This window comes from Dipodomys merriami, unplaced genomic scaffold (genome assembly GCF_024711535.1).
Source record: "Dipodomys merriami isolate MVZ:Mamm:240054 unplaced genomic scaffold, mDipMer1.0.p SCAF_1, whole genome shotgun sequence".
Classification (NCBI taxonomy): Eukaryota; Metazoa; Chordata; class Mammalia; order Rodentia; family Heteromyidae; genus Dipodomys; species Dipodomys merriami.
In genome coordinates this window covers 5,877,878-5,891,127 of record NW_027202270.1, presented here as the reverse complement: position 1 = coordinate 5,891,127, position 13,250 = coordinate 5,877,878, and the positions used below count along the sequence as shown (strand labels likewise).

The 13,250-nt window shown below is 45.4% G+C and overlaps 1 protein-coding gene across 1 annotated transcript in view; it reads right to left on the bottom strand.

Annotated features, from left to right (window-relative positions):
• The window catches only part of Ngef (neuronal guanine nucleotide exchange factor), an 84,715-nt gene that overhangs the window by 50,056 nt on the left and 21,409 nt on the right, over positions 1–13,250 (bottom strand). The window contains exon 3 of the mRNA XM_070014740.1: positions 10,911–11,019. Coding sequence (XP_069870841.1) covers positions 10,911–11,019 — 109 coding nt within the window. The remainder of the gene's footprint in view (positions 1–10,910; positions 11,020–13,250) is intronic.

Below are 13,250 nucleotides of genomic sequence, written 5' to 3'. Positions count from 1 at the left end.
CAGTAGGTGCCTCCTGCTCTCTGGTGGTCTTCCCCGAGCCCCCTTGCGTTTCTTTGGCTCACACCTAGTTCTTAACTCTGTCCAATCCAAGGCCAGACAGCTTCCCCCTCTTCCCCGCCCCCCCAACCCCATGAGACTTTTCAGCCTGGAAAGACCTGGGTCCTGGCATAATAGTTAAACTCAGGCAAGGACAGAGCCAAGGCCTGAATGCAGAGGTTTCACAGCTGTGACTGGCACTGTCAGGATTCAAGGCCCACAGCACCAATGACACGTGGCGGCCGAGGGAGAGAGGAAGCGGAGGGTTCGAGCTTCTCACGGGGAACTCACTGTGTGCTGGTTGCATGAGCCACCCGCTGCCCAGCCCACCCCAGCCCCTCTTATCTGTCTGTCTGGCACACACTGCACTCCTTATTCTCCATGCATGGTGGCAATCTCAGTACATTGTTTAGGGACAAAGCAAGTAATGTTCCCCACGGTTCTCGCTGTGTGTGTGTGTGAGAACAGCGGCGTGAGCTCAGGGCTCCAATGCTGCCTCAAGGCTGGTGCTCTGCCATTTGGGCCACACCTTCTCTTCTGGCTTTTTGGTGGTTAATTGGAGAGAAGAGTCTCACAGTCTAGGTTGACTTCGAACTCCCATTCTCAGGTCTCAGCTTCCTGAGTTGCTAGGATTACAGAAGTGAGCTACTGGTGTCTGGCTTTACCTTTCTTTTTCTTTTAACTTTAGAACCGGTGGTGTCACTCAGTGCTAGAGTGCTTGCTGCTTCCATGCCTGAGGCCCTGGGTTTGATCTCTTACCCTTTCAAATAAATAAATAGGCTTTAAAACGGAAACTGAGTAAATCAAACTTTTGTTTATACCGGGATTTGAACTCAGGGCTTTGTGGTTTGCCTCGGTTGCTTGGTTCAGCTAGCACTCTGCCACTTGAGTCATAGCTCTAGTGCAGCTTTTTCACTGGTTATTTTATTTTTCAATTCATTCATTCATTTTTTGGTATCAGTACTGAGGCTTGAACTCAGGGCCCTGCATTTTTGCTTAGCTTTTTTGCTCAAGACTGGTCCTACTTGAACTTCTCACCCACTTGCTGCTTATTCTGTTGTTGGTTAATTGGAGATAAGAGTCTCTTGGATTTCCTTGCCTGGGCTGGCTTCAACTAGTGATCCTCAGATCTCAGTCTCCTGAATAGTTAAGATTACACGTGGGAGCCACTGGCTCCTGGCCTTACAGGTTATTTTAGAGATGGCATCTCAGGGACCCTTGCATCTGGGCTGGCTTTCAACCCCAGTCTTCCAGATTTCAGCTTCCTGAAGAGCTGACACCCAGCTACACTTTTGTGTCATGGAAAATTTCAAGCACATCCTCAAGTCGACGGGAAACGACCGCATTCCACGAATACTTCACAGTTCTAAACCCATGGCCTCTGTTTCTTCTCCCCTCCCTCCCACTCGTTCCTTGGCCTGGATTATTTTGAAGCAAATGCCAGACATCATATCATCTCATCCAAAACGTTTTAGAATGTGTCTCGAAAAGATACAAAGAATTGTGCGTGCCTTATAAAGAACTAGCCTCCCCTTAGCGTGCCCAATAAAACCGACAATTATTTCTTAACATATCAACTGTCGGAGCTGTGTTAAAAATTTCCCTGGTTATCTGGTTAACTAATGAATTAGCTAATTTAATTGATGTGTTGATATTGAGTTTCAACTTAGGGCCTCAGTGTTCTCATTTCTTTCCTCTCTCTTTTTTTGGGGGGGGGGGAGGGGAGGGCTGATTCAGCCTCAGATTGTGGTCCTCCCACATAGGCTTGGAATATAGACATAAATTGTCATGCCTGATCCTGTCTGTTTGTCTATCTATCTACCTATCTATCTATCTGTCCGTCTGTCTATCTATCTATCCATCCATCTATCTATCTACTTACCTTTCTATGGTAGGCTTTACAGTTGCTAGACAATGACGCTACTTGAGTCATACCCTCAGCCCTTTACCTTCTAGTTACTTTTCAAATAGTACCTCCTTCCCACTGTGAGCATCCCGGACCATGATTCTCCTACTGATAGCTCTTGAGCAGCTAGGATTACTGATGTGCACCAGCACACTTGGCTTATCAGGTGATATGTTGACCTTGCCCAGTGTTTCTCCTGACCTCTACCTACAAGGATAGATGAATGAATCATCCTACCACCTCCCACTGGGTGTTGGTCTGAAAGAAGCATTTAGACTGGGTCTACTCATTGCAACCTGAGTCAATATTTCTTGAGTCTCTTCTAATTGCCTTTTCCCTGTCTTGCTTTTCTCTTTGCAGTTGGTTTGCTGAGAACCTGAAGTATGTATACTGTTTGCATTGGCGGATTGTACCGTGTGCAATGTTATTGAGCTCCATCCTCTCTCTGTAAGTTGGCAGTTAGACCTAGGACTTGATTATTAGCAAATGATTGCTAATAACCTAACCCCTAAACAGCTTTCTTCAATAACAGAGGCAACTGCTAGGAGTACAGTATATAAAACTGTTTTATAAAGGAGGGGGCAGGGAAGGGGAGTTAAGAAAGCAATATAGAAAGTAAAGTTGATTAAAGTAACCTATATGCATATATATACATATATATATATATATGCATGTCATCATGAAAGCCCTTGTGCAAGTAACTTATGCTAATGATGCTGTGTGTGTGTTGAGCTGGGGGCCTGGGTGATATCTCTTAGCTTTTTCACTTGAGGCTGACACCTTAGCACTTGAGCCACTCTCAACATTCAGCTTTTTTTCTGGTTAATTGGAGATAAGAGTCTTCTGGACTTTTCTGCCAGGACTGGCTTTGACCCACGATTCTCAGATTTCAGCCTCCTGAGATCTTTTGGTGGTCTGAGCCATCAAAAGCCTGGCTGCTAATGAACTTTTTTTTTTAAAGAGGCAGAATGTATTTGCAATGACTCAGTGTTTGTCTCTGTGTTTACAAACTTCCTGACTGTAAGATTCTCCTAGTAACAACCCAAACTAGCATTAACGGACATCTGACAAGCTGCCTGCAGGGTAGCTGGAAGTGGTGCTTGTATGTTTCCATGGAAACAGTTTCCCATGTGGAAACTGGTCCTTGCCCAGCATCAGCATTCAAAGCCTCACAGTGCCATGCATGAATTTTAGGTGGCAACAGGGAATTCATAGCCATGAGCTTTGGAGAGGGACCCACGTATGACAGCTACAGTATTGGATAACCAGGAAATTAGGGCTCCAGCCAGGAGCCTTAATTAGCCACTTAGAGATTGTCCTGATAGCCCCTGCCAAGTTTAGCCCTCGGGTGACTAATGCTTACTGCTGGCTAGTGTCTACTGACAGTCTTTGGAGCAACTAAGAACTCCTATAATGTCCCAAAGCACCAGCAGGAAAACCAAGAGGTCCGAGGACAAATATTTTAAGAAGGCTTGTGCTCACTAGGTCGATATAGAATAATTCTCCATGTGAAAATAAGGTTGGCTTACTTTTTATGTGTGTGCAAGTCTTGAGCTTTGAATTCAGAGTCTGAGCACTTTCCTTTAGATTTATTTTTGCTCAAGGCTGATGCTCTAAAACTTGAGGCATAGCTCCACTTCCGGCTTTTTGGCGGTTAATTGGAAGCAAAAGTCTCATTGGCTTTCCTGTCCAACTGGTTTTGAACTGTGGTCCTCAGATCTCAGCCTCCTGAGTAGCTAGATTACACGCACGAGCCACTGATGCCTAGCTATTGATAGGAAATTTTAATGTGTAATGAAGCTCAACAAATATAAATTCTCTTGCTGCAGCCCCTATAAAGGATGTCTTCCTACTGTGACTGTCTTTCCTCTTGCCGCCAGGGCAGAGCACCATGGCTCCCACTTACTGCTTGATGGTCACAGAAGAGGGATCCCAGAACACCTTGGGTGGGCTGCAGATAGTTCTAGAATCTCTGGGAGAGAAACTTGACACTGAGAACCTTATGTGCCCATTAGCACCACACAAAGCTTCTCAAAAACTGGAGGTCTGGTTCCTGTACCCATTCTGACATCCCTCTGACCCCCCCCCCCCAGTCCTCTCATCTCCAGCCTCCACTGTTCTCACCTCCACCTGCTGCTTCTCAGCTTGCACAAGCCCCTTCAGGCTTGATACCAGGATTCTAATGACCTTGCACATGCTTGGAGTGCTGGATCTCTCATTCTCCCAAAGGCAGATCTCACTGGTAAAGAGGGAAGGGCCCATTAACACACACACACACACACACACACACACACACACACACACACACACACACACACACACACCTCCTTCTAGCTGATTGGTCCAGAGATAAACTCCTGACCCAGAGACAGCAAACCAAATTCCTTCCTCTAGAAATTCTTCCCCATTACTAGATACAGAGGGGAGTTTCCATTGGCTGTAGAAAGAGAAGCTGAAAGGTCGTGATGAAGATGCCTGTCATTGTGTGCAAGCTGACAGGCAGGGAGCAGAAGCTGGTCAGAGGAGAGAAACAGGACAAAGCAGCCTAGAAGAGAAGCGGTAGGAAGGGAGCCCATGGTCCTGGAGAAAATGACCATGAGGCTCTGGTTCCTGAAACCTTTTCCATTCCTGTGAGGACTAGCTTCATATCTTACTGGGATTCTTTGAGATTCCAGAACTCTTAAAATGTTCTTCTATTATTTGAACAAGTTGGATGAGGCTTCCAATCTTTACAAGCAAAGCTGCCTTGTCCAGGGAATAAGATAAAGATGTCTACTGTCATCACTATTCAACATGGAAATGCTTGCTAGAGCAATAAGACAAGAAAAAATAAATAAAATAAAAATAAATAGGGCTTACATGTGTAGCCCTAGAACATGAAAAGTGAAGGCAGGAGAATTGTGAGTTCAAGGACAGCCATGTTCATCTTGAAACAAAACAAACAACTAAACAGAAAAAAAGAAAAAAAAACAAATAGAAGGCATGAAGATTAGGTGTGTGTATGTGGGGGGGGAGAATGAAACTATATATACATATAGTAGGATTCTGTGCATAGAAAATTCCAAAGGTTATACAATAAGAGCTAATGAACAAATTTATCAAGACCACATAATTATTTTTCTACATAGTATCAAATTAACTGTATTTTACATGCTGCTAATATATTTTATTCACCAGTAAACATTTGGAAGATGAAACTGTGAAACACTAGCGTTTAAAATAGAATTTAAAAACATGAAATGCCTTCTAACAAATTTAATTAAAATATGTGTAAGATCTTAACACTAAAATCTACAAATCATTGGTAGGTTAATTTTCAACATCTAAATAAATGGAAAGTCAGAATGTATTTATAGGTTGAACAATTTAAGGTGCCAATGATCCCCAAATTTATCTATAAAGATAATGCAATTTCAACTGAAAGCTTAGCAGACATTTTTAGGGTTAGACATTAACATAATGATTCTAAAATTTATATGACAACACGAAAGGCTTAAAATAGTCAAGACTATCTTCAAAAAGAACAAAGTAGGAGGGCTTATGCTACCAGATTTTAAGATTCACATCAAGCTACAGAATTTAAGACTCTGGCAGAAGGTAAACAAGATTCATGAAACAGAATATAAGTCTAAAAATAGACCTATGCATCTACAGCCAATGATTTTTTTTTTAAAAGAAATTCATTGAGAACAGAAAACCTTGTTTTGGCAGTATCAGTTTCGAACTCAGGGCCTTGTGCTTGCCTGGCTGGCATTTTAGCCTTGGAGCCATGCCCCAACTTTTTTGCTTTGGTTATTTTTCTGATAAGGTCTTGCTTTCTGCCTGAAGCTTCCAGGATTGTGATTTTCCTTTTTACACTTCCTACATATGTAGGATGGCAGGCATATGCCAATACATTTAGCTATTGGTTAAGATGGGTCTCACAAACTTTTCGCGAGATCTCAAACTTCTATGCTTCTACTCTTAGCCTGCTGAGTAGCTGGGATTACAGGTGTAAGCCATCACATTCTGTTTAAAATATTTTAATTAGTGGTACAAGAGCAACTAGACATCCATATGATCCTAGAAACATAAATGTCAAGGTAAACATGTATCTAAAATTCTATCTAAAAAACTAGGAGAATCTGGGCACTGGTGGCTCATGCCTGTAATCCTAGCTACTCAGGAGGCTGAGATCTGAGGATCACAGCTGGAAGCCAGTCTGGGCAGAAAGGTCTGTGAGACTCTTATCTCTAATAAACTATTCAGAAAAAGCTGGACGTAGCACCATGGCTCAAGTGGTAGAATGCTAGTCTTGGGCACAAAGAAGCTCAGGGACAACACCCAGGCCCTGAGTTCATTGCCCCAGGACTGGCAAAAAAAACCCAGCTAGGACAGTATCTTCAAGGTATCAAATATTTCAAATGACAAATACTAAAAATTGGCAAAAAATAGTGTGCATCAAGATTAAAAATTTCTGTTCACTAAAAGATAGGAAGATGAAAAGATAAGGTACATACAGATTGGTAGAAATATTCAAATTATACATATCTGACTAAGAACTTTTATTTGATATCTAAAGAACTACAAATTTAAAAATAGTGAGTCATAGTGATGCAAACTTATAATCCCAGCATTCAGAAAGCTGTGGGGGGAGGATTTCAATTTGAGTCCAGACTGAGACACACAGCAAGACTGTTGCAAAAAATAGTTAAAGCTATAATCCTAGCTACTCAGGAGGCTGAGGTCTGAGGGTTGAAGTTTAAAGCCAACAAGATCAGGAAAGTATGTGAGACCCTTATCTCCAATTAACCAGCAACAAGTCAGATGCAGAGATGGGCTCAAATGGTAGAGCGCTAGCCTTGAACAAAAAAGCTAAGGAACAGCACTCAGGCCCCAAGTTCAAACCCCTCCCCCTCACACAGAGGATATAAACAAATAAAAATAAATAAATAAATGGCAAATGATTTGAACAGACACCACATCAGTGAAGACACACTGAGTCAGGTGTTGGTGGCACACACCTGTACTCCCGCCTGCTCTGGAACAGATATATAAGGACTGCGGTTGGAGGCCAGTATGGGTAGAAAAGTCCATGAGTCTCATCTCAATTAAGCTGCAAAAACTAGAAATGGGGCTGTGGCTCAAGTGTTAAGAATGCCAGCCTTGAGCAAAAAAAAGCTAAGCAAGTGTAAGGTCCTGAGTTCAAGTCCCCATACCAGCAGATCTGCGTGAGCACACCCACACATGTACACGTGCGTGCACATACATACTCACAGGCATGATAAGACACACTGAAGAACAATAAACATATGAACAGAAGCTCAACTTTGGTATTCTTCAGGGAGCTACAAATAACTACACTAAGAAACACTATATTAAAATGAATAGAGCTACAAAGCCTGACGAGTCCCAGAGTTGGCCAGAATATGGAACACGTGGATATTTGCTAGTGGGAGTGTAAATAATACAACAGCTTTGGGAAATAATCTCACAGTTTCCAATAGAGTAAGTGTACACCTATCCTAAGATGCAGTAATTCTACTCTTGAGGATGCACCTGAAGTAGACTAGTTTCAAGCCAAGCACAGAGGCACTGGCTATAATCCCAGATCCTGAGGAGGCAAATGCAAGAGGAGCATGAGTTTGAGGCCGGCCCAGGCAAAGTTATCAAGCCTTATCTCAAAAATCAAATCAAATCAAAAGAGTTGCGGGTGTAGCACGAGTAGAAGAGTGCTTGCTTTAGTGCAAGTCACCGAGTTTAATCCTTAGTACCACAGAAAGACTAGGAGAGGAGAAAAGAAAGGAGAGAAAGGAAGGGAACAGAAGGGAAGGGAGGAAAGGGTGGAAAGGAGGTGGGAGGGAAAGAAGGGAAGGAGAGGGAGAGGAGAGGCTGGGGGCGTGGCCAAGTGGGAGATCACCTGTCTAGCAAGCATGAGGGCCTGAGTTCAATCTCCAGGATGACCACAAAAGAAAAAGAAACAAACTGAATAAATAAATCCACTATCAAGAGAGGGATGGATAAGCGCATAGTGCACGGTCTGGATCTTTTATTGGTCTTCTTACAACAATCTCCAATAATATTCTCTTAATATTGCCTTTATGAAACTCTTAACTACGCTGATTTGCAACAACACAGGGAGATGAAGGATTTGGGGATCTGCTTGAGCTAAATGTTCTAGTTCTTCCTTGTTGTTACTAGTCTGGGGGTGGAGTAGGGGTTTTTGGTGGTGGGATGGTGTGTTAACTTTGCTGTTTTTACAGGCATAGGGCAAGCAAGGAGACTGCTGCAGTTTGAATGAGTGTCTCTCAAAGACCCCTGTGGAAGGCTGGTCCCAGCCTATGGCATATTGGGAGGTGGTGAGTTCTTTAAGGGGAAGGCTAGTTAGAAGTTTCCTGGCGTGCATGGAAAAAGGGACCCGAGCCCTTCCTCTTCCTCTTCCCCTGTGTGCTCCCACTGTGTTGTATGCCTCCAAAGCAACGGAGCCGCCAGATCAGAAACAAGGCGCTTCAATAAACCTTTCTTCTTTGTAAGTTCATTCTTTCAGGTGTTTGGTTACAGTGATGGAAAGCTGACTAGTACAGAGCTAGTGATTTTCCTGGCTTAGAGCCCAGGGTCTTCAACAGGAATGGATAAAGGCTCTGGGAAAGCACTAGCAACTGGAAAGTAAAGAGTGGAGCCCCCAGAATTCTGGGTCTCTGCTCAAAGTCAGAGGCAATGGCCTAGTGGCAGACAACTCATCACCCTCCAGGATGACAAGCTCCTGTTTGGAACCTTACCTCCAACAGCTACAACTCAAAGCTTTCAGAACCCCACAGCACACCTGGAAGTTTCAGTCTAGAACACATGCCCACATCAGGCTGTGGAAATCCAGTTCCAGAAACACAAGAGACAGATGGCAGACAAGATGACTGAGCATATAGGTATATGAGTGCATGTGTGTGCACATGGCTTGCATCGGCGCATGCACATGTACATGTGTGTGCATGCCTGTGACTATGTGTGTGAGTGCATGCATAACATGAGAATGCGCACATGCATGAGTCCAAAGCAGCAGAGCAGCATCAGTGAGCAGAGGCTGCAGGACAGGCTGGCTGGCTCATGCTTCTCTAACACAGACGTGGGAACTCTATTTCTCCCAGAGATGAAGATTTCTCTATCAGTCGGGGACTTAACAGAGATTGCAATGCATCTGGGAATTTTGCCTTAAGAACTGGTGAGCACTGGGTGTTGGGATGGTACCACAGTGGTATTTATTGCCCAGAGGCTTACAAAAAATGGCAGCATTTTGAAGCTCCCTTGGGTCAGAGGTTTCTGTGGACTCTTCTGTGCCCTTTTCCCCTTTTTCTTTGCTGAACCAGTTTACTGAAGACAGAAACAGACCTGGCTGGTAAAGAGACACATTTCCCAGCTCTCTTTGCCAGAGGAAGTGTCATGTGACATGGTCTTAGCCAACAAAATGTAAGCAGCAATGGCTGAATGGACTTTAAGGAAGCTCCTCCAAAGAAAGGCAGAGTTGGCTGGCCTGTGTCGCTCACCCTTTACGTTTCTCTTCCCTGAACCCTAGCTGTGATCGTTCAAGCTCCGGAAGTCATATTTACAGCCCAAGGTCCTGGACGATGAAGAAGCGGCAGGCACAACCCTCCAGACATCTTTTCTAGAACAGACTTCTATCATATCAAGCTGTGGTATTTGAGGGGAGAGGAGAGTGCCTGTGGTTTTTGAGTCTTAACTGATTCAATACCCAAGCTCCAACCACAGGAGCATGATAAATAAAACACAATCCCAGTCATTCGACAATTGTGCAGTTACAGATGCGTCACAGGTGAGAGGTGATTATGGTAAATGACTAAGTAGGTTGCAAGGCAGAGTGCACAGTACGATCAGTCTCATGAAAGAAGCATGTGTGAGACATGGAAAAGATATGAAGCACATTTATGGCACATTTCCCACCCTCCTACCCCTTCACCCCCCAGTCCTGGGGCTTGAACTCACCGCCTGGGTGCTGTCCCTGAGCTCCTTTTGCTCAAGGCTAACTAATGCTCTACCACTTGAGCCACCGTGCGACTTCCAGCTTTTTCTATAATTAATTGCAGATAAAAGTCTCATGGACTTTCCTGCCCAGCTGGCTTCAAACCATGATCCTCGGATCTCAGCCTCCTGACTAGCTAGGAGCCACTGGTGCCTGGTTTACAACACCTGTATGTGTGTGTGTTTTGAAACAGGATCTCTTTGTGTAAGCTAGGGTAACCTGAGGCCTACTACATATCCCAGTCTGGCCTCAAACTCCAGATCCTCCTGCTTTAGCGTCCTGAGTGCTGGGATTACAGGTGAGAACGCATACACCAGCTTCATTTACACCCTAGAACCTCCCGTCCCGGCTGGTGCTATAGAGGTTTTTCTTTTTCTCTCCCTCCATCCCTCCCCCCCTCCTTCCCTCCATTTCTCTCTCTTTCTCCTTCCTTCCTTCCTTCCTTCCTTCCTTCCTTCCTTCCTTCCTTCCTTCCTTCCCTCCTTCCTTCCTTCCTTCCTTCCATCCTGTTCTTTTTTGTGCCAGTCCTAGAGCTTGAACTCAGGACCTGGGTGCTATGCTATTTTGGCTTAAGGCTATCACTCTGCCACTCCCATGGTGCCACTTTGACTTTTTTTTGGAATAGTTTATTGGAGATGAGACTCTCACAGACTTTCCTCCCCAGGCTGGCTTTGAACTGCGATCCTCAGACCTCAGCCTCCTAAGTAGCTGGGACTACAGGCATGAGCCACCAGTCCCGGCTCTTTTTCTATTAAAGATGTATAACAGCTCAGATTTTCTAGCTTTGTGACAGCAGAACAATAGGAGCTTTTTTTTTTTTTTTAAGAAAAGGGAATTATGGAATTTTTAAAAACAAAAAGTACGTTGTGTCTTTCTGTCTTCTTCTTTTTTGGCGCAGCCCCGCGTGGCCCTCAGGACTGGTGGCACCGACAGCCACCGCCCTTTGCTATGTCCTACCTCACTCCCTGGGCCCCGGGGCCGGTGGTCTGCATCAGCCTTCTCCAGTGAGGTCTGCTCCGGGGCAGACTCGGGGGCTCACCCACAGGTGTCCTATCTTCCGGTGCATCTGTGACATTGAAGCAAAGGAAAGAGTTAGAAAAGGCCCATCTTCCCATTTCAGCCAATTCCCCCTACAACAGGACCGCAGCAATGCTGACTCTGGAAGGGGAAGCGAGCGACTGGAGAGCTACCCCTCCTGTCACTGAGCCGGGGGCCACACTTGGCTCTCTTGGTGGCCTGGATCTGTCATCTCTATGGAGATCATAATTATGATATCAGAAATGTTGGGGGCTGGGAAGGTGGCTCAGTGGTAGAGCACTTGCCTTGCATGCCTGAGGCCCTGGGTTCCATTCCTCAGCACCACATAAGCAAAAAGAAAAAAGCCGGAAGTGGCGCTGTGGCTCAAGTGGTAGAGCGCTAGCCTTGAACTGAAGAGCTGAGGGACAGTGCCCAGGCCCAGAGTTCAGGCCCCACGACTGGACCCAAAAAACAAACAAACAAACAAAAAGAAACGTTGTATATGTGAACACCTACATGGTTGGTATAATAAAAAGGAGTATTGGAAACAAAGACTGAAAACTTAGATTTAGACACAGTCAGTTGGGTAAAGTGGCTCATGTCTGTAAAACCAGCTACGTGGGAGGTGAAGACTGAGAGGATGGTGGTTTGAAGCCAGCCCAACATGAAAAGTTCGTGAGCTCTCATCTTAACCAGTCAAAAGATGAGCATGGTGGGCCCATCTGTCAGCTCAGCTACACCGGAGAAACGTAAATAGAAGGCTTATGATATGAGTAGGCATGGGCAAAAAAGTGAGATGTTATTTGAAAAATAACTAAAGCATAAAAGACTGGAGGTGTGTGTTGGGAATGTGGCTCAGTGGTATAGTGCTTGCCTAGCATCAAGTCCTGGGTTCAAACCCTCAGTACCACATAAACAGAAAAAGCCAGAAATGGCACTGTGGCTCAAGTGGTAGAGTGCTAGCCTTGAGCTAAAGAAGCTCAAGCCCCAGGACTGGCTAAAAGAGACAGGAGGTATGATTCAAATGGTAGAGCACCCGCCTAACAAGTACAAAGCCCTGAGTTCAAACCCAGGTACTGTCCCTTACAAAAAGAAACACACACATATAGACTTGGTTCGGTCTTAGAGGGCAATAAAGCCATAATCATTGATATTAGCATCAGTGATCGTTGATGATAACACAATCCTTTTGAGGACTACAAAATCTTTGGCAGGTGGTTGATCTCTTCAGATGTGATCTTACGAAGCGTGGCATCCTGACAGCTGGTGAGTGGTCACTCAGGCCTGGTTTCTTTCCTGGAGTCTGCCATCCAGCAGAGGGGCCAGGCCATGCTCTACGGGGTTTTTACGGATGACAAGTGGAGGGGCCCGCGGGGCACATGTCAAGGCAGGCAGGCGCCTCCCTCTGTGGTAGGGTGTGGACCAGCGAGGCCTGCTGACAGGCAGCCAGGGCTGTCTGCTCACCTCAGCCCTTTCCCGCCCTTCTCCTCAGTGAAGCAGAGCAGGGATCAGGGAACCTGGCTTGTCTCGAGGCAGGCATTTTAACCACAGAGCTTGCAGTCTGTTGGGCTGGGTGTGGTGGCTCCTTCGGGGGTGGCAGGAAGTGAGAAGACTCCTGCTCTGTGTTCTACATGGCTTTAGCGTTCGGGGCTTGGTTTTGGGAAACCACAGACCTGAGGCTCTTTTCCCATTGGCCCTGCCTTTCTTCATCTTCATCTCGGCTTTTTTGGTCTGAAGCTGGAATGTTCCTCTAAGGCTCCTATGTTGAGGCTTGGCCACCAGCTAGGGGCATTTGAAGAGGCCCCGCCTAGTTGGAGGAAGTAGGTCTCTAGGGGCGGGTCCTGGAAAGACCTTGTCCCAGTCCCTTCCTCACTTCCGGTGGCTGCTTCCTGGTCACCATGAGATGCGCAGCCTCTTCTGCCACACACTTCCACCGCCACGTTCTGCCTCAGTGATGAAGTCTGCCAACCTCAGCATAAAACCTCTGAAGCCATGAGCCAAAGTAGACCTTCCTTCAAGTTGGTTTCTCTCTGGGACCTTGCCACCATGATGGAGAGTTGACTAACACATCCACCTTTTCTCCTACTACAAGAGATCCCGACCCCCAGTCTTGGCAGCCAGGTATCTTCTGTGTGTGTGAGTATTGAGGCTTGAACTCAGACTTGCATTCTTGTTTAGCTTTCTTGCTCAAGGTTGGTTCTCTACCACTTGACCCATACATCTACTTCCAGTTCTTTTAAATAAATTGGAGATAAAAGTCTTATGGACTTTTCTGCCTGG